This window comes from Calidris pugnax, unplaced genomic scaffold, assembly GCF_001431845.1.
Source record: "Calidris pugnax isolate Ruff unplaced genomic scaffold, ASM143184v1 scaffold24, whole genome shotgun sequence".
Lineage (NCBI taxonomy): Eukaryota > Metazoa > Chordata > Aves > Charadriiformes > Scolopacidae > Calidris > Calidris pugnax.
The window spans coordinates 40,222,678-40,244,146 of NW_015090922.1; the positions used below are offsets into that span (position 1 = coordinate 40,222,678).

A 21,469-nucleotide genomic window follows, 5' to 3' on the forward strand; every position below is an offset into this window, starting at 1 on the left:
CTTTTTAATACATTTTGTGGTTTTAAGAAGGAAACACAAGATAAATTACTCACACTATAGAAATATGTTTCTCTGTGTCGTGAATAGTTTCCCCTGCAGTTCTTTTTAATAATTTGTTTTAAAAGTTATCTAGTAGAAACCTGTACTTGAACTGTTCATTAATCCCATCATCTGTTCTGTTTCTTAGGAGTGCATGTGTTTAAAGGCTGTAGTTTTAATGTTTCAATATATGTCTCTCCTTCTTAGGAGTTTAAAGGCTGTAGTTTTAATGTTTCAATAATGTGCCCTAGTTTTTATGTTGAAAGCATCAATATTAATATGTTTGTAGCTCAGTGTAAATATATACATGTTGCACAGAAGGCAGCTCCTGTGATACACTGCTCTCTACTACTTGCTTTCTTGTGCTTATAAAGCAAAGAAAAAATATTTCATGTTGTGGTAAGTATTGGTTGAATGGAAAGGAAAACACAAATGCTGGAGCTTGTCTTCTTTAGATGGGTTCAGTGTTGATGTAGTTCAGTTTGTTTGCTTTACAAGCAGAATGCTTGAATTCCTATACCCTCATTTTTTTTCTTTGTAAACAAAAAAGATGGTCACGCAGGAAGCATAGCTGTGCTGGAAATTAATGAGGGTTATACGATGTAGGTGGAAAATAACTGGCAGAGTTAAATATGGCTGTGCTGCTAGAATATGTGATAAGTCTTGTGGCCCAAAGTAGGTGAATATTAAATAAGCAAAAAAGTTTATAATGTTCTGGCAGAATGCTTGAATTCCTATACCCTCATTTTTTTTCTTTGTAAACAAAAAAGATGGTCACGCAGGAAGCATAGCTGTGCTGGAAATTAATGAGGGTTATACGATGTAGGTGGAAAATAACTGGCAGAGTTAAATATGGCTGTGCTGCTAGAATATGTGATAAGTCTTGTGGCCCAAAGTAGGTGAATATTAAATAAGCAAAAAAGTTTATAATGGATGATAAATAAACATGAGAGAGCAGTTCATTCAGGCTAAATAATCTTTCTAGCTGAGATGTGATTTTGACTGGTAAGAGTTTGTTTTGAATTGAACTCAGAAGAGAGAGATATAAAACTTGCTTTCAACTGTGCTAATTATGCATCCCTCTCAAAAAGCTCTCCAAGCATGTCAAGTCAGACACACAGCTCAAACAAGCTTTGTTCCAGTGATGGAAATTCCTAAGGTGCAATATCCCTTAATAAAAAACCAGCCTTTAAAGCAACTCTTTTAAACTGTACTGTCTTTTGAAACTTTTCTTCTCAGGATGTAAGTATTTGAACTTCGCTTCTTTGCTGCTTCTGGGTAACCTAGAAGTTGGCCTCGAAGAGGTTCCGCTCTCCTATATGTTGTAGAACAGGGGTGAATGGCGACAACATCACGTTTAGGGCAGAAAGATTTTCCAAAGAAAATTTATCTTGAGGCAATTATGTGTTATGGGAGATTTCAGACCAAACAACAGATTCTTGAGAAAAGTAAACAATGGAATAAATAGTTACATGATGAAAAGTGCCAGATGACCTTAGTTATAAGCGATACAAACTCCCTGTTAAATGAACTGCAACAACAAAAAAATTCTACTGGAATTTGTCTGAGTGACAACTTCTTCTGTGACTAGAACTGGGAGAATGAGGTAGAAGAGGTACCAAAAATAGTTTTAGAGCTGCCTTTTCAGTTACATATTTAGTTTAAAAACGTAAGAATGACTTGCACCTTTTTCAGAGAAATGCCGTACTTCAGAAGAACAATTCTTCAGGGGTTTCACTAGATGTAGTAACTCTTGTACAGATCAGCTGTTGAGCAAAAAATGATCATAAAAGGGCCCTCATATGTGCCTAAAGGCACATTTTGAAAAATGAAATGAGAAAAACCATCATAATAGAAGAGAGTAGCATCACTGTTAACCAGGCATGATAGATCTCTTAGGTTGTTGATCATAAAATGAATTGAATGTTAAAACAGACATTCCTCTTAATTTTAGTAGCCCTGTTTGCGATATTTCCACTGACTTATGGGTCCAGTTTCTACTTGGAAAAATTTTCCTGAAAATCCTGGTGGGCTTTAAAGTGGCTCTTCATCCTGTAGTGTATGCTGAGGTCTGGGCAGTACTGGTCAAAAAGTCATTAGCTTGACAGCACTCTAATTCATGAAGAAGATTACCAAATATTTCTGGAGCTGAAAAAGGTGATGTTTGCATCTGAATTTTTAAGATATAGGTATAAGATATAAGGACAGCACCTTGGTGGTAGCCATGCTATTAAAAATTGCCATGTAGTAGTTCACAAGTATTTCTTCCTGATATTTTCTGGTTTTGGATAAAGCAACGGTACAATAAAAAAAGGGTTCACAGAACATTAATTACTTAAATTGGTGATTGTGGGGTAGCACCCATGCCTGTCTGTCTTATTCTATTCAGTAATGTATCTGTATCTTGAACCTTTCAGGAACCAACTGTTACACGTGCCCTTCAAACACTACCAGGTGAACTGCTCTGACTGGTTGCTCAAAGTGGTGTGTGGTGTGGTGGACATTCGCACGGTTTATGCTTCCCACAAGAAGGCAAAGGCCTGTCTCATCTCCCGCATCAGCTGTGAGCGAGCCAGCGCCCGCTTTCACATCCGAGGGGTCAATGATGATGGACATGTATCTAACTTCGTTGAGACAGAGCAGGTAAGTGGATGTATCCAATAGCTTTGAATAATTAATTCCACTCAAGTTTAATTGGGGCAGAGTTTCCAACAAGAATTAGAGGTGTTCAGCAAGTGTTTTTTCCAATAATATTTAGACTATTATCGCATGACAGATCTCTTTGTTTTTGCCCATTAAGCATTTATTTGTGATCTGTTCTTTTTCTGTGTTTCTGAGTTTTCCATGCACACAGTTTTTACTAATACTTTTGATTTTTTTCCTGAATGTGAAAGTCTGGCTATTTGATATTGTGGTGAAATATAGACATGGGTTTTTAAACCATTCAGAGAGCCCTGTGTGTTAATTCATGTGAAATCAACACATGTAACAGTTTCTCAATTGCATGAAACTTGCTTAGAATTATCAGCCGTGAGACCCATGTATTAAACAAAAGAATGTTTTCAAATCTGTTCCAGAATAAATGTCACACTTTTATGCATTCTGCATATATTTTTATAGTACATATTTTATAAAATATGTCATGTTTCCCATGCTGTGGAATGTTGGAGGAAAACTATTTTGAAAGATTTTCTATAAAATAATGGTCTCTACAGTTCATTTCTTTTTCATCCATTTTAAGTATCTCTGTTAGTCCATGCCACCAGGTTTGAGGTTTGCTGGACAAACCATTGGAAGTACCTTGTGCTGCAATGGCATAACTATGTCTACAGTCATGTAAAAAAATTTGGTTAAGGATGCTCGAAGTGATACTCAGCAAAGATTAGAGCTGAGATTTACATTTGACTCTAAGGAAGTCACTTAGAGTCATACAAAATCTTATGATCATAAATATTCATGTTTCAAGTTACTCCTGTCTGCCGTATTGGATTGAAGCCACCACTTCTTTGTCCATTAAGTTTTTCAGCTATGAAATGAGGGTCATTATTAACTTCCTGCCTCACAGGACTTTTGCAGACTAGTAAGAGCAACATTTATAGAAAGTACATGGTGTATACTGTGCTCTGGTGAAGACAAACTCCCAGCACTCAAATATATCATTCTAGTTAAGAGGAAGCTGCCCAGCAAAAGAGTTGTTCGCTGGGAGTCAAGTCATCTTTGGCTAGTAAAAGAAATAAAGAAAAAACACTATTTTTTTCAGACTAAGGCAAATTCCAGTGCAACTTATTCTGGAGGAGACTTGGCTTTATATTCCCCTTTGCTCTGTGGGAGATTCTGTCCAGTGAGAGGTGGTATGACACAGTTTTTATAAATATATAGTAAAAACCTTATTTCCAGCTGATGCTGAGACAAAATATATAGGTGAAATGCATTCAGCAGACTCCCTTGATTGACGCAGCCAAACACAGTAACAGTCAGTGGGTTTTATTACACATGGTTTAGCTTACTACCTTGAAAATGAACAAAAAGCAATGGACCCTGAAGAATCTGAAACCTTCTGTGCCAGCTGCAATGAGTGCTTTCTTATGCAAGTATAATCACCTTTTCATTTTTGAATAGAAGTAGTAATTACTAGCAGCCAGAACCATCACACAGAAATGGATGGCTCTATAAGCAGAGTAGATAAATGGCTGGTAGTAGTTTTCAATAAAGGACCAGGATCTGCTCCTAAAATTTGGTTGTATTGAGTGTCTGGGCACATCTACAAAACTGTATGTAGTGTTGATTGTTTCTATATGTGTATGTACGTGTCTATATATGTAGATGCAAGTAGATGGCTTAGGTGATGCTCGTAAGGGGAGGCTGGTGAGGCATCTCTGTGTGGCCCAGTGAGTGTAACACAGAGATACTTAAGCTACCTGTGTCATTACTCACTCTGGAAGAGTTATAGCTGTGTCATCGTAGGACTGTGTCTGGCTGCTGAGAGTGGCAACCCCTCAAAACCCCTCAAAACTGCCTATACATTAGCTCTGGTATTTGTACAGCTTTAACTTCTTCACCTGGTTCTGCCCAGGGACTCATGTAGAGCTACCTTAGACTTGAAAGTGCTGTGTTGCTCAGCAGAAGGCTTGGTGGAGTTGCAGACTGGTTATTCCCCGATCTTCTGGTGAGGTTTGATCCCCAAGACGTGCTCCAAGCATTCACAATGTTCCAAGTGAGACTTTCTGCCCAGCGGTCAGAGTTCTTATCGGGGATGTAAGCTGCCTTTTGTTCATGTCTCTCTTTTTCCTGGTTTGCTGCATTTTCAGTAGGCTGGCCTGGCAGCTTTCCACTGAGTGTTCAGGCTTCCACAAATTCTGCTTGTTGGATGCCAAACTCTTCCCCTGCAGTGCTTGGGTCTCTAATGTCAGCCTCTGAATTCTCTGCTAATAATTCTCTTTTGTGCCTCTGCTCCAAAGCAACCGCAAGTCAAGTCCTGCAGCATCTACATCTTTCTAGAAAGTCTGTCACTGGGTGCGTTGGGAGATACAGATAGGTCTGCACACTGAAAAGTGGAATTTTCCCCTGGAATTTGGGAACAGAAGAAGGGGCATATGCCATTTGAAGTAATAGCTTGGTACATTCTACTATTTCAGTTGAGTGCCTTCTCATGAGCATTTGTGCAAAGTACTTACTCAGGATTTGAAGAATCTTCTCTTGCTGAAATGCAGAGGAAAGATTAGGGTTGACAGCATTCTTTCAGATCGGTCTCACATTGGTGGCACCACACTTGACAGTTGTCTTAAGTATGGGAAGTACTTCTGCTACCCTGCTTACTAGTTGAGTCAGAAGTAACTCATTCTGTTTAATTCTATTCCTGGGTGACGTTATAATGCAAATGATTAGCATGAAAAATGCCTTTGCATCCCAGCTTTGCATCCCATGCAAATGGCCTTTGCATTCCAGCACAAAACCTGAGGATTGGCTCCTGGTGAGTTACAAAGCAGCACCTGGTTGCTAATTCATCCCCTGAGCTGGGGCTGGGTCAGGCTCTTCACTGAACCAATGTGCTTTGTTCCCCTTCAGCCAGGAGCTGCCGTGGAGTGGGAGGACTGAAGGCTTTTGAGTGTTTTGCAATTGGGTAAGCAAAAAAAAAGCACAAGAGTGAAATGGTTATAGGGTGAAAGGCTCGAGTAGGTTGAAAATTATAACAAGGGTTTGGAGTTTTAAAGGATTGTGTGGTTTTGCTTGGTTGTTGTTTTCAAAGGAGAAAAGAAGGTTGCTGTTGCTAATGGTGATAAACACTAGTTTTACCAAGCTGCGTGTCCTAAGATAGCAAAGTTGGGCTGACCACTGGGATGCCTGAGATCCAGTTCAAGCTGGCATCCGCTTACCAGGAGGAAGGAAGAGTCCTAGAATAAACCCTCTCCTGCTTTCATAGTAGACTACTGACTAATCGCCTATGAGGTAATAACTTGGCTGAATAACATTTTGTTTCTATTTGCTGCAGCCTGTACAGTATAATGGCATGCTGGCTGTGTGCTTTCATGGATAAATAGCACCCTAGGATTCTATAAAGCCAGGACTTTCCCCCCCCTCTTATAGGAATTACTTCTAACGTTTTTCTGATTTTAGAAGAGAGAGAAACAATTAGCCTTATCTCCAGGCAGCTCTTTTATGCATAAATGGTGTGTTTTTGTCTCCCACAGAGTTAGCCTTGTGGCATTTTAGCTCTGCAATGAGTCATTTTTTTGTGGGCTCGCTTAACTGCTGTGACTCACAGTGTTTGAGAAGAAGGGGGAAAAAGTTAAGTATCTCACTTCACTTTTGCTTTTCAAAAAAAAAAAGCTACTAGTAGATCTTTCAGATATTTGATCATTTGGCTTTTATTTTTACAAGGAAAAAGAAGAAAGAAAAAATTAGTAGGAAATGCTTAAAGAAAAACAAAATATGAAGGGAAGAGTAAAGAGGGCTCTTTTTAAATCCTTCTAATGTGTGCTTCCAGATTTGCTGCCAGTATTTTGTAGTGGGATGGTAGCCCTTTCTACTTGCACTGGTGCAGTTAATCCTCAAGTAGTTTTAAAATCAGTCCCTGTTTCCCTGTGATAGTTTAAATGTTTCCCTTTGCCTTTTCTTCCTCCCCTAGTAATCCCCTAAAGTTGAGGCTGTATCACATTCTTCTAATTCTTTTCTCCTAATAGTGTTGAGAAACAAACGCGCTTTCTTCACTTTGTTTGTGTGCCTGTCACTGTTTACATTTCAGCTCCTCCCCCAGCTATCCTCCAAAGAGTCCTGCTAAATTCTAAATATCTTAGTATGTGACTTAGGAGGAACAACTCTAATTTACCAAAGATAAATGAATGGTTTCAGTTGTTTTCCCCTTCATGGAACTGTTCAGTAAAGAAATGGAAACCTTGACACGGCATTAAAAGGAAATGCCATGAATTTGGATCAGCCTTCCCTTTCTTCCAGTTTAACAAAAAAATGTTGGGCATGGATTAAGAAATAATGATCCCTATTTCACAATAAGTCCTAGACCATGTTGGATAGCTCTCCAGGAGAGGAATGGATGCAATCATGTGGTTAATTTATTTTCTGGATCAAGTTTTAGTATGGCCCCAGGCGGGGCAAAGAGGATTATTTTGGCAAGTATATCCTTGGATCCCGTGGTCTGCGTTAAAGGGAATCATGGAGAGGTGTGTTTAGGCCATCTGTTATCCATGCTCTTTGTGGGTTGTGTGGCAGAGCTGGAGATCCCATAACAACCCACGCGAGTCTCCATTTCATCATGGGCTGTGTCTGTTTGCCTGTTGAGTCTGTAATGAATTTTGTTGTTTGAAGTTGTGACTAGACAATTTTTTCCTTCTAATGAAGCTGTGATGGAGATTAGTGAATAAATTATTCCAAGCGATGAATGGGAGGAGCGCGCTGGGACTAGGATACCAGCTGGTTGATGTACATGTTTGCTTCTTGCTCAGAAGCAGAACTAGTTTGCTTCTTGCTCAGAAATTTACTAGCAGTATCTGTGCATGAAGCTTGTGTTACCAGGAAAGGACCTTGGATCATAGGGGCCAGGTCTGGCCCTGTGCCACAGAAGAGAAAGAGAAGGACAAAAGAAACATCCTCTTGAGCTATCAGCATTATCACCCTTGATCCTGAAGCTGGAGAAAGAGACCACAAAAAGAGTTTAAGACAACAGAAGTTGAAAGAAAAACATGGCAAATTCTAACACCAGAGGTCAGAGGACAAGCAAACTACTATCAAGGCCACATGGGTTAAGTATCCAGTTGCTATTATGTTGCCTGATGGGAAACTGCAGGAAAAGTGTCTGAAAATCCATCCAGCTACCTGGATTGGATTGTTCTATGGGCCAGATCCTTTGAGATTAATGAAGTAGTCCTCAAGTGTTTTGAGGATTTGATAGGAATGGACGTTCTCCCTGGGTCCAGTGGGCAACAACTTGCTATCATTTTGGATCTAAGACAAAAGATGAGACTCCACAATAGTTTTATGAAGCCCAAAGACAGAGATTTAGCAGTATGAATCAACCTTAATGACAAAGTGTTGTCCAAAATGTAACTGATTGGTATTGAACTTTTAGAGGAAAACCAGTGTGATGATCTTGGATGTGATCTTCTTGGATGTATTTCTTGTCAATGATTTAAGGAAAACGGAGGACAGGAAAAATCTGGAAAGAAAGTGCTGTTTATTTTTCTTTAAGTTTATTTTCTTAAAGAACTGTTCATCTTTTGTGTAGTGCCTTAGAATTAGAGAAATGGATCTGCTGCAGAACAGGGTAGTAAAGTCAAAACTAGAACAGCAAAAAAGTGGGACAGATATGCACTTGTAGAAAACATGCCATTGTGAACAAAAAATGGTCAAGGCTTGGAAGAATATGAGAAAAGAAATTCTGTACTTACCCATGCATAAATGCTGGAATTGCATAAGCAATTAACTTGAAATCTTTTATTTATTAATGTAATTTTTACCTGCATGTATTATTGGTGCTTATTTAAGATTTTAACAAATGGGGTTTCTTATAGTATATATGGGTGTTATGTCCATTCCTGAACCGGAAAGTCATCTAAATATACTTGAAATACAATTTCAACCTGGTCACGTAACAAATCTGCTGGTAGGAAGGCTGTTGGCACTATTATTGTAAGGTCAAGGGGCATACATAGTAGAAGGCAATGTCAAGAGCAGCCGTCTTGTTCTTTGGAGAGGTGAATGAAGGATAATGGGTATTGCTGAAATTCAGGGTTGACTTGCACAGTTGTAATGTTTAATGAAATAGTTACAGTCTGTTTAGGAAGGAATGACTGGCAGAAAAGGGTGTTATTCTCCTACTCATTAAAAAATACTAGGTCTTTTTCCAACTCGTTGGCAGCTTGGAAGAAAATGATTTTGGATTCATCTGGGTCATGAGAATGAGGTGAGAGGATTGTGAAAGACCACAGAATTGCTCCAGAGAACAGAATGATGAGCCCTGTAAGTGAAAATGTGCTAATGTGGAGAATTTTCTTGTGAATGACTGTGTTGGAGAGGCTACGCTCCCAGTTCCAAAACCTCATCTGAATTTCTAAAAGCTACATGAAAATGTGCATAAAAAATACCAGTTTCTTTAAAATGCCCTATCATAATAGGGGATTGTTGTGTTAGACCTCAACCTGACAGAGGACCCCCCCCAAGCCCATCACATCGAGGTGTGGGCATCCTGTTTAGATGACAGGAATGATCCCCAAGTATTTTGAATTTTTTTGGTGGTTGTTCAATTCTCCAAATGGACAGTTTAATAGAGCAGAAAATGGTTAGAAGAGGTAATGGGTGAAAACCAGTGAACAGAAAATGTGAGTGGTAGTGGTAACAAACATCTGTTCACTCTTACGATGTTGAATCACTAATAAGTGGAAATATGAGCAGAAAGGCAGGATATGTTTGGTCAGTATTTTTCTTCTGTATTTGGCATACAGAAGAAGGCAGGTTATATATTCATGGTCTGTAACTGATGAAATACTTTCCATTTGAACTGTAGTTTAGGAAGATGTTAAACTGCAGGTATTAAAATTATTATCATCATCATTATTCTTTAATCGGCAGCTGGGACTTCTAAGAGAGCTGGCCAAAGAGATACTCGAGCTGTCAATTTTTCAGTTAGTTGTGGAAACGGACGTTCTAGAAGATTGTAAAGAAAACCGATCCTCTGTAGCAAGCAGCTTGAGCAGCCAAATTGTACTTCATAAAAAGATTTGTCTGTATTCGTCATCGTTAGATGTTTCATTTCAGCTCATTCACTGCTAAGGTGATGATTGTTGTCAAATTTTAAAACGAGCCAGTCCTGGCTCTTTTTTGCATAGATTCAGGACCTGATCCTCATTTAGTATGAGTCAGGATGATGCTGGGGCCGTCAGTGGAGCTACACAAATTTGCTTTACCTTAGAATTAGCTCCTCTGGGCCCATGAAAAGATGATTCAGTGCTTAGAAGTCACTGACTCATCTTGGTACCACCTCTCTCAGGAAGGATGTGATAAAGAGGAAGAAGGTGGGCTTGCTCACTCCTCCTGTAGGCCAACTGCAGGAGAAACTCTTCCGAGCACAGAAGTGCAAAGAAAAAGGTGCATCAGTGTGTTGCCATGGTAATTAGCTCCTGCACTCAGGTACTGGCAATGTTTAGAAAGCTTTACTGGGAGGGCACGTTTTAGAACCATGTTACTCAAGCTGTGAGACCTCGCAAGAAAGCTTCTCTGAGCAACCCCATGTGTGGCATGAGGTTGTAGTAGGATGCAATACAACAGAGAAGGGTTCTTAATTCATTGGTATGAGGCTAAAAACATTGAAACATTGCACTATGTCTGGGCTAGCTATCATTCTAACACAGAACCACAGAATGATAGGGCTTGGAAGGGACCTCTGGAGATCATCTAGTCCAACCCCCCTGCCAGAGCAGGTCCACCTAGAGCAGGTTACATGGGAACCCTTCCAGGAGGGTTTTGAATGTCTCCAGAGATGGAGACTCCACTATCTCTCTGGGCAGCCTGTTCCAGTGCTCTGCCACCCTCAAAGTAAAGAAGTTTCTCTGACGTTATGTCCTTAACAAAGCTACTTAAATCTTTCATCTTAGTGGAATGGGGATAATTGTAAGTGCTCCCCAAAAATATTGTAAAGATTAGTTAGATAAAACTGGTGACAGAATATTTAAATACCCAGCTCTCTGGTGTAGATTAATTTCTTTTCATGTGAGTAGCTATAAAGATTGTACATTGGTAGTGGTTATAAAGATGAAGGGGTCAAGGTAAATGAAGGCAATTCCCCTGAGCCATTCAGCCAGCAGCACATCTAGCGGCAAATCCAAAAGCACCAACCACGTTAAAGCTGTAGAGTAACCCATTTTCATGTTCTTTTCTATTTTGGGAGCTACTAACCAGCTGGCAGCGGTTGTGCTAAATGATACGATGGGGTTAGAGGAGCAGCTACCTGGCTGACCTGGATACCATTCCTCTGCAGGGCTGCAGAAGACTCATTGTCATGCATGAGATAACGGAGACGTCTATCGTGTGTCTCATGTATCCCCCGTGGAAAGCAGCCAGGATTCCACTGCTAAGTATAGGCCAGGGGAGCGAGCAGGGCTTTGCACAGTTGCTCTGTGGTCATACTGAATCTGAAGATAGTACCTTTTGTGCTAAGTTAACATATAATATAACGCTCTGCTCGGGGGCTGGTGGAGGGGGAAAGGCAAAAGGGGAGAAATCAGCCGTTGTACTCTGCATAGATTTGACTGAAAATCAGCTTGTTAGCAGGGGCCGTAAGAACGAACGGGAAGGGAGAGTTTGAGGTCTGGTTAGGGAAGGAAACGGGGAGTTTGGAGCCTCTAACTCCAAGGTTCCTGGAAAAGGAGCAGATCACATGCTGTTCACTGTATCTCAGAGCGGGAGCGGCGAAGCTGCTGGTTTCACTGAGATTTATTTGGGCACTCTGACAAGGCGCAACATGCAGTGAAATAAGAAATAGTAAATAAAGCAGGAGATAAGCTTATCCCGCACCTGACGTTACCCATCATCAGTCACAAGGAGCAATGACATTTTGCACAGTTAAATTTTGTGAGAGAGACGGAGGGAGAGCGTACGGCTGGTCTTTCTGAGCGCCTCCACCAGCAGATCAAATCCATCTTCATTGTGGATGAGAGATTTCTTCCTTCTTGCCAGTGGTGGTGGTTTAAATTTTCTCTTGATTCTGGTGAGTAGTGAATTGAATCTGCTGTGCTGACATGAAAGCAAATACGTTGTGCCTTGTTCCCCTGCCTGTGAGACTATGGAAAAGTGGCTGAGCAGTAAGTGGATACACTGAGATACACGGTTTACTTTTTTTACCCTTCGAGTTCAGTCACCTGATGAAGGGGTCATGGGCTGCTAGATCTAACTGCAGAACTCCTTCCCTTTGCTTTGTCTTTGCAGACAATTTACTTGGATGACGACGTCTCTTCCTTTGTGCAGATCAGAGGTTCTGTTCCACTCTTTTGGGAGCAATCGGGGCTTCAGGTAAACAAATAACCAAAAAACTTACCCTACTCTTATCTCTCTTGGTATTTATAATTTAGAAGTTACATAAAATTTAATATTTTTTTTTTAAATGAGCTGCAAAGCTCATTCCATGAAAATGCTGAACTCTTTCTTAGGTTTACTTTGTAGAAAAATTTGTGTGTTTAGATAAGTAGAACTAAACCAGGCAAATGGCTACAGTTAGGTTTAACGTTTTCATGTGTTCGTGTGCCTCTAGGGGAACTATTTGTAAGGAACTGTGTGCTAATGTCCTAAAATGAAGTTTACAGCAATCTCTTTATAACAGTTTCAATTTCATTTGGAGTAACTTTCCCTTCTGAAATGCCCAGTTGGCTTGATGATATCAACCTCCATAATAAAATTGGAATATCTAGGGATACCAGGAGCTTTATAGGAGCACATTGCTTTGAAACAAAGCATAATGTCTTAATGGTGTGTTTTCTAGATTTCAGTCAAAAGGATGATCTAATCTGATCTTCTGGAAGGCAGAAATGTAGATTATTAAATCATCAGATTATTGCATCAAGCCTAGCAGGTTACATATGGCCTGTGACTTACAGTTTATATACAGTTACAAGCTCAAATAAGAATTATCCTAGCACTCTCTGCATTCTCTTAACAGAGGGATAAGCAACTAGGATGAGTGTGCACATATGTTAGTAGAGAGAACACATAATATAATTGTTTCTTTAGACACTTTAAAGGTTATTTGATTTTTTTTTTATCGTTAAATCTAGCACGTAGGTACCATTCAGAACTACTGGATTTAGTGCAAAAGGAAGATGACTAAAGGATCTGTGTTCTCTCTGTTAGTACCTTCCAGTGCAATATTTGCTTCTTTTTCTAAAGCAGGTCTGCTCATATGGCTGTGCGCGTCCTGCCCGTGGGGTAGCTGTATCCAGCACTGTAGTTATGTACGTTATGAAGCCACAGAGCTTTTCCCCAAGTATTTTTGGCTAGCAGGTAGCACCTCTAGTTAAATAGAATTTTCAGTTTTTTAGTAGGGACACAGTCTGCTTTTTTGCCTAATCTGGATTAGATTATGTAGTTTTCATTTATGATGGTGAATACTCATAACTCTTAATCCTTGGATGTGAGTGTGCTGGCACCAGTGTTTGAAAGAATTGCGACCAACATCATGAAAAACAAAGAAAGATGATGAAGTACAGGAAACAATTCATGTTCCTATAAATAATTAACAGTGTAGTTTTTGGAGAGAAATGAAGCCCTTTGTACACTGTAATAACAGTAGCTCGTATTCAAAAGGAGCTTGAGGCTACTGTTGTTAACATCCGTATTAAGTCCTATTAGATTGATGGCATGGGATCTCATCCTTCATGTTTTCAAAGAACTGTTCTGATGCTCTTTAGTTTCTGTAAATAAAGAAAGATGAAAGAACTCTGGACAGCCAGCCCCCATGGAACCGGCATAACTGCAGCCTTTTCTGCCAAGGGAAGGGCAGGAAGAATGCTGGGCACGCAGCACACTCCTGTGAGGCAGGGTGGGATACGTGCTAGAGGAAGCTGGTTGAGGGGATGTGAGTTGTTTGGCTGTAAAAAGATGTGTAGGTATCCCTTTGCTTAATGGTAATTGTGTTTTTGCTTGTAATTGTAAATGTTGTTGTCTAATAAAAGCTGTGGCTTTTGTATTAAGGATATTGTGTGTGGGGGTGTGTGGAGTCTGTTAGAGGTGTCTGGTGCTGTTAAAGAGATGTTTCTCTCTGAAGGAAAAAGGGAGACATCTAGTGATTTAGGACTCTAGCAATTTAAGAAGTTATTTCTCTCTCTCTTTTCTTTCCAATATTTTAATTTAGGTGGGTTCTCATCATCTAAGGCTTAACAGAGGTCTGGAAGCTAATGCTCCTGCCTTCGACAGGTAAGCTTCATTCCACTTTGGCAATAATACAGCAGCCTGGCGTTTAACTCCACAACTTTATGCCATCTCTCAGATGATGTATCCAATCTCCCAGGTGTTGTGGGTTTTTAAGTGCATTTTCCTTTCTGTTTTCAGTGGTAATTGAATTAATTTGCTCTCCTGACTTTTGTCTGTAAAAGCTAAGCAATTCTGGGTGGTATGCAAAAGCTAAGTGTGTGTAAACCTTCATGAGACCAACAGATGTGAATTTAAAGTACACAGAAGATGTGTTTTTTACCAGTATAACCCAGGTAATTAAGAACACTTAAAGTACACAGAAGATGTGGTTTTTACCAGTATAACCCAGGTAATTAAGAAATAAACACTGCTTCCTCTCCAATCTGGATTTTTTTTCTCCACATTGTTTTGCTGCTATACAGAAATAACAGTGTCTTATTCTATTATCAGTGTTGTATGAAGCTGCCACACTGATGCTTTTCTCTTTTACCCAAAGACTCACTTGTAAACCTTTTTAAACCTTTAATACTCTGCTTGTCAGTTGGAAACTGTAAAAAAAAAAAGAAAAAGCCATATATTGGCTTAATTTCCTTTGAATGTCTGATTGAAGTGCTGTCCTTTAAGGGCAAACTCCCATGGGCATCAGTGGGAACGTCGCGCGAAAAGGACATGAGGGATTTGGGCTGTGGGAAATTTTCAACTTGTAAGTGCCAGGTCATGTGATTAATTTCTGCTTTGATTTGGTTTTGGCAAATCAGAGTTTATGTTGATTTTGGATAAGGCCCTTAATTCCTTGATTTCATTTACTGCAACCATTAGCAAACATGACATTAGTGACTTAATAGTTTTGCAGCACTGAAGACCCCAAACAGGCATTAGTATCTAAAGGGATCGTCCAGCCTATGGTGCCTGTTCCAAAGGGTCTTAGCCTATATCCTCCAAGCTTTTTAAGGCTCTTAAACCCTACTTAATTCAAATGCCTTTGAGACTGATGGTCTTGTGGTCACCTGGTGCCATGATAAATTACCCTGCCAGTGTCCCTGAAGCTCCATCTTAGAGGTTTGCATTCCACAGCAGAGAAAAATTATATAAGAAGAAAACAATAACTTATTCAGCATCCTCTTGTGCTGCACAAGAAATTGAGACTGCCTGAGCAAGGAACAACTTTGTAACACCACTTAGCTCAGAGAATCTTTTGTCTCTGACCCTGATGCAACTGGTGAATAGCTTTCTTGTAAGAAGCATGAATATGAGGACCAACTTGCACTATTCCTTCTTTCCCTCGTGCACAGTAAAACCTTTAGCTTAGATGAAGCTAGGGATCTCTCTGCTCACGGATTTGAAAAAGACAGTCCTGTGAAAAATGGGCAAGGAATAAGAATTGCTTATATGGAAAAAAAGGCATGGAAACCTAACAGCCTGCTGCAGCTTTTCCCAGAGTGTTAGAACAGTTATAGCCTGTTACATTTTCCCATCTGATAGGTGAATGTGTTAAGGGACTGTGAGGAGCGAATGGTGATCTTGTTAGTGGATCTTTTTCATCCCCTCTCCCCGAGAAATCCTCAGGGAGCTCTGCTTACAGCACTCGAGCAGGTGACCTGAGCTTCAGCAGCTTTGGTGGAGGGTGGCACCATTGGCGGAGAAGCAGAATCTTGATGCTGGGATCAGAGGGGTGCAAATGTACAGGAAGAGTCGGCGTACAGAGAACTAGTTGCAGAATCAGGAACATAAATAGCACCAGGAAATATATTTAGCCATGTTCCTTGAAGGCCATGGTGATAACTTTTGCTTTCTTTTCTCCCCTTCCATGGGTTTCTGTGTGGCTTATTTCTGATGATAGGATTTAAAGGTGCGTGGCCAGAAGATGTGTGCCTGTTGGTTTTGCATGTTGCCTTGCAGCATGAAATAACTTTTCCTTTGTGTGAGTGTTTGTTTTATTTTTCTTGTCTATTTCCAGCCGCCTCTTAAGTGCTACTACAGTGTTGTTAGCACGTGATGGAAGATGGCTTTTAAGATCTAATTTTTTCTTGATGAGCCAGCACAGGTCCTTTAGCACACATGTGCCAACTTGAAAAAAATTTGAGGGGAGAATGGGTGCCTCTGAATCTGGCTAAAAGCTCTGGACTTGAGAGGCCCTAAATGTCAGGCTTTGAGAGATTGGGGGTACATGTGAAAGAAAATGTCACTTTTTTACTTGTCCTATTTTGTGCTTTTGCTGAAGAATCTGGGCTAGGCCACTTGGCTAAAAGGACCTTTGGTCTGATCCAGTGCAGCAGTTTTTATGCTTGCTAACCTTCCTGCTTAATTTAGTTAAATTGAGAGTGAATGTCTCGATGTTGTGGTAGGTCAGAGATATTTGAACACTATTGTCTATGACATTTATGTTTGTGCCTCTCTGGCCTTGGGTCTGGAGTCCTAGGCCCTATGGCTGTTGCTGACTCTTTGTAGGCTCAGCCCTGCAAGATGCTGGGCAATTGCTGCTGAAGTGTAATATGTTTGCTTCTCTTGTTGTCTTCCCTATGTAATTCCCATGTTCACAGGCAAGAGATGGGAGCATACGAAGGGGCAATATCAAAGCAAACAGTGTCATAAAAGATGTGTTTCCTAAGATGCTTCTGTCTTTAAGTTCAGTACAAAATACTGTTTCCGTTAATTGCATACTTTCACCATTTATACTTTAATAATTGATTGCCAGGAAACTGAGGAAGATGTATGTAACTGCTGTGGCTGAAACATTCTGATTGAAGAAACGTAGCAGGCAACATAACATGGTTTTGTTTAGTACCTATAATGGTTACTTTTGCTGTAGGCATATGATGCTTCTGAAGGAGCAGTATGGAAAACAAGTGATCGTTAACCTGTTGGGAAGCAGAGGAGGGGAAGAGGTGCTCAACAGAGCTTTTAAGGTAAAAGCCATGATTTTTTTTTTTTCTTTTTAACTGCTAATTTCCCCTGAGCCTCCGTATTCTTCTGTTTTCCTTCTGGCCCAGTAGGTGATGAATAGTGTATCTATTGAAATGATGTTATCTCTTTACTAGATGTTACATACTGAGAGAATGGTGCTCCATAGTCTCATGGCTTAATTTCCAGCATTTTCTTCCTGCTTATTTCTTCACACATTTATGCACATTCTTTTTACCAGACTTTAAAAAAATTTGCTCTGATTCTCCTAAGAGGAGTTCACATTTGCAAAAATGAATTGTTGCCAGCTTTGTCATAGTAGACCATCACCTCTGCCATCAGGTGCCTCACGGGATGGCCAGAACTGCTTGGGGGCCAGGCTCTGACCCCAGCTCACTGGGTGTAAGCAAGCTGTTTTGCTCTGATTGTACTGGGAAATAGCTGTGTTGCACTGATTGTGATGGGAATTGCCTGCCTGAGCACTGGCTGACAGTCTGGTATATGAAGAGAGAGGTTTTCTTGGCCCCTACGTGTCCCTAGGCACAACTAATACCTGAAAGCATCTGGGTTGTGCTTTCAGGATGTCAGGCATTGTAGAGTGAAAGCTGTGCTGAGTTCTAGGGCAGTATCCTGATGGCCAGATTTTTAAAACTAATGTCTACTTGAAGCCCCAGATTGGCATTGAGTGGGATTTGCAGCAGTGCATAAGCTGCCTGAATCTGGCTGGAGGTTAATGGAAGTCTACCTCCTAAGTGTCCAACATAGATACGTTGGAGTATATCTTCCTAAGAATAATATGTAGAATGATTTAAGTACACACCTGTAGTAAGTGTGATGTATTTATCATTGGTAAAGAATGATACAACAGTTCTTAGTTCAAATGTTTACTGTATGAAACTAAGCAAACTGAAAATTGTGGTTAAATAATAGTTCCTGATTTGTTTCCCTCTCTGTTGGAATATCGTACTCAAGACAAGGAGTGTCTTGAGCTTTTTGACATTTTTTTGTGTGTGTGACCATTTCCTCCTCCTCCAAAAGAGCTGAGGAGAATGATCAGCTTCCCCAGTGGAAAGTGACAAAGTGCAAGTCTCCCTCTTTAAAGAATAAGGCCAAAGTGATTATGAATTAAGGCAATTGCAAAGCCACAAGGAAGGTACAGAAGTGAAGTCTGATCCCAGCTTCTGTTCTCAGCTTCTTACTGAATTTCTGCATAACACAGATAAGCCTCTAAAATCTCTGGATTTCCCTATCTTTAAAATAGTTTTAGAGTTTACTTTGCAAAAACATTGAAATGTAGGGGTAAGAGATGATTGCTTGCAAAATGCTCAGATAATTTATGAGGATACAAATCTGGCTTTTCTTGATAATTTAATACTGTATTTTATCAAACAATCACATTCTTGAAGACGGTGTTCTGGCCAGTATCATATAAAGTCAGAAACAAGGCATCTCTAGATTAAAGGCCTTGCATTCATTCATTTATTTTAAATAAACATCTGTTTAAATTGTTACCCTTTATTGATATTTAAAAATAAATAAATTAAGAAAGCACTGTGCTAGCTGAAAGAATTGACTGACAGGACTGGAAACTGAAGTTTTGTACCTCTTCAAAACAACCACCTCTTAGTCTTTTCTTTACCTTTGTGTTTTAATAACAAATGTTTGGGAAGAATATTTCATTAATTTTTACTTTGATTTTAAAGGGCTTGAATTAAAAATAAAGTAGTTCATAGGGGAATGGCTAGGAATTAAAACTTTTCTCCTTTTCTGTCATTTCTTTTTTTGTTTCTCCATCTTCCTTTGCTTGTTTTCCTTTCTCTTCTCCGGCTCTTGCTGCAATCTTAGTAATTCCTATCAGACTTGGTTCAAAACATTCTTATAATAACTGCTGCTGGGTTCCTTTGGTCAGAATGTCACCTCTACCATTCATTTATGCCACAGAAACAAATGAAAAATTGTAAGCCACCAACTCACCTTCAGCTGTTACCTGAATCAGCTGTTACCAGACCAAAAATCAATACCGTTCCCAGTAATACTCTTTCTCTCATAAGCATCCCCTATAACAGATGGAATTATGCTTACAGTAAAAATGATGCTATAGCGTAGAATTAAGAATGCTCTAACAATAATTTACACCAAGGCAGTGAGTAAATGTCACCCTCAAGTGCATTGCTGGTGCCAGCAGCTGTAGAGGCAAGTTGAGGTGTCAACAACAGGGAAGTAGGTACCAAATGTTTTGGCTTCTGCAACTGTAATGAAATCTATTTTGCACGTCTCTCTCCAAACACCGTGCAACACCTTTAGATTTTCCCCTGAGCCTCCGTATTCTTCTGTTTTCCTTCTGGCCCAGTAGGTGATGAATAGTGTATCTATTGAAATGATGTTATCTCTTTACTAGATGTTACATACTGAGAGAATGGTGCTCCATAGTCTCATGGCTTAATTTCCAGCATTTTCTTCCTGCTTATTTCTTCACACATTTATGCACATTCTTTTTACCAGACTTTAAAAAAATTTGCTCTGATTCTCCTAAGAGGAGTTCACATTTGCAAAAATGAATTGTTGCCAGCTTTGTCATAGTAGACCATCACCTCTGCCATCAGGTGCCTCACGGGATGGCCAGAACTGCTTGGGGGCCAGGCTCTGACCCCAGCTCACTGGGTGTAAGCAAGCTGTTTTGCTCTGATTGTACTGGGAAATAGCTGTGTTGCACTGATTGTGATGGGAATTGCCTGCCTGAGCACTGGCTGACAGTCTGGTATATGAAGAGAGAGGTTTTCTTGGCCCCTACGTGTCCCTAGGCACAACTAATACCTGAAAGCATCTGGGTTGTGCTTTCAGGATGTCAGGCATTGTAGAGTGAAAGCTGTGCTGAGTTCTAGGGCAGTATCCTGATGGCCAGATTTTTAAAACTAATGTCTACTTGAAGCCCCAGATTGGCATTGAGTGGGATTTGCAGCAGTGCATAAGCTGCCTGAATCTGGCTGGAGGTTAATGGAAGTCTACCTCCTAAGTGTCCAACATAGATACTTTGGAGTATATTTTCCTAAGAATAACATGTAGAATGGTTTAAGTACACACTTGTAGCAAGTGTGATGTATTTATCATTGGTAAAGAATGATACAACAGTTCTTAGTTCAAATGTTTACTGTATGAAACTAAGCAAACTGAAAATTGTGGTTAAATAATAGTTCCTGATTTGTTTCCCTCTCTGTTGGAATATCGTACTCAAGACAAGGAGTGTCTTGAGCTCTGTGACCATTTCCTTCTCCTCCAAAAGAGCTGAGGAGAACCATCAGCTTCCCCAGTGGAAAGTGACAAAGTGTTTTGACATTTTTTTGTGTGTGTGACCATTTCCTCCTCCTCCAAAAGAGCTGAGGAGAATGATCAGCTTCCCCAGTGGAAAGTGACAAAGTGCAAGTCTCCCTCTTTAAAGAATAAGGCCAAAGTGATTATGAATTAAGGCAATTGCAAAGCCACAAGGAAGGTACAGAAGTGAAGTCTGATCCCAGCTTCTGTTCTCAGCTTCTTACTGAATTTCTGCATAACACAGATAAGCCTCTAAAATCTCTGGATTTCCCTATCTTTAAAATAGTTTTAGAGTTTACTTTGCAAAAACATTGAAATGTAGGGGTAAGAGATGATTGCTTGCAAAATGCTCAGATAATTTATGAGGATACAAATCTGGCTTTTCTTGATAATTTAATACTGTATTTTATCAAACAATCACATTCTTGAAGATGGTGTTCTGGTCAGTATCATACAAAGTCAGAAACAAGGCATCTCTAGATTAAAGGCCTTGCATTCATTCATTTATTTTAAATAAACATCTGTTTAAATTGTTACCCTTTATTGATATTTTAAAATAAATAAATTAAGAAAGCACTGTGCTAGCTGAAAGAATTGACTGACAGGACTGGAAACTGAAGTTTTGTACCTCTTCAAAACAACCACCTCTTAGTCTTTTCTTTACCTTTGTGTTTTAATAACGAATGTTTGGGAAGAACATTTTGTTAATTTTTGCTTTGATGATTTTAAAGGGCTTGAATTAAAAATAAAGAAATGTTTGGGAAGAATATTTCATTAATTTTTACTTTGATTTTAAAGGGCTTGAATTAAAAATAAAGTAGTTCATAGGGGAATGGCTAGGAATTAAAACTTTTCTCCTTTTCTGTCATTTCTTTTTTTGTTTCTCCATCTTCCTTTGCTTGTTTTCCTTTCTCTTCTCCAGCTCTTGCTGCAATCTTAGTAATTCCTATCAGACTTGGTTCAAAACATTCTTATAATAACTGCTGCTGGGTTCCTTTGGTCAGAATGTCACCTCTACCATTCATTTATGCCACAGAAACAAATGAAAAATTGTAAGCCACCAACTCACCTTCAGCTGTTACCTGAATCAGCTGTTACCAGACCAAAAATCAATACCGTTCCCAGTAATACTCTTTCTCTCATAAGCATCCCCTATAACAGATGGAATTATGCTTACAGTAAAAATGATGCTATAGCGTAGAATTAAGAATGCTCTAACAATAATTTACACCAAGGCAGTGAGTAAATGTCACCCTCAAGTGCATTGCTGGTGGCGATGCTATAGCGTAGAATTAAGAATTCTGACAATAAT

General features: G+C 39.7%; 1 protein-coding gene across 1 annotated transcript in view; it reads left to right on the forward strand.

Moving 5' to 3' along the window:
• The window catches only part of SYNJ2 (synaptojanin 2), a 77,715-nt gene that overhangs the window by 21,560 nt on the left and 34,686 nt on the right, over positions 1-21,469 (forward strand). The window contains exons 4-7 of the mRNA XM_014950939.1: positions 2,457-2,682; positions 11,971-12,054; positions 13,889-13,950; positions 16,757-16,853. Coding sequence (XP_014806425.1) covers positions 2,457-2,682; positions 11,971-12,054; positions 13,889-13,950; positions 16,757-16,853 — 469 coding nt within the window. The remainder of the gene's footprint in view (positions 1-2,456; positions 2,683-11,970; positions 12,055-13,888; positions 13,951-16,756; positions 16,854-21,469) is intronic.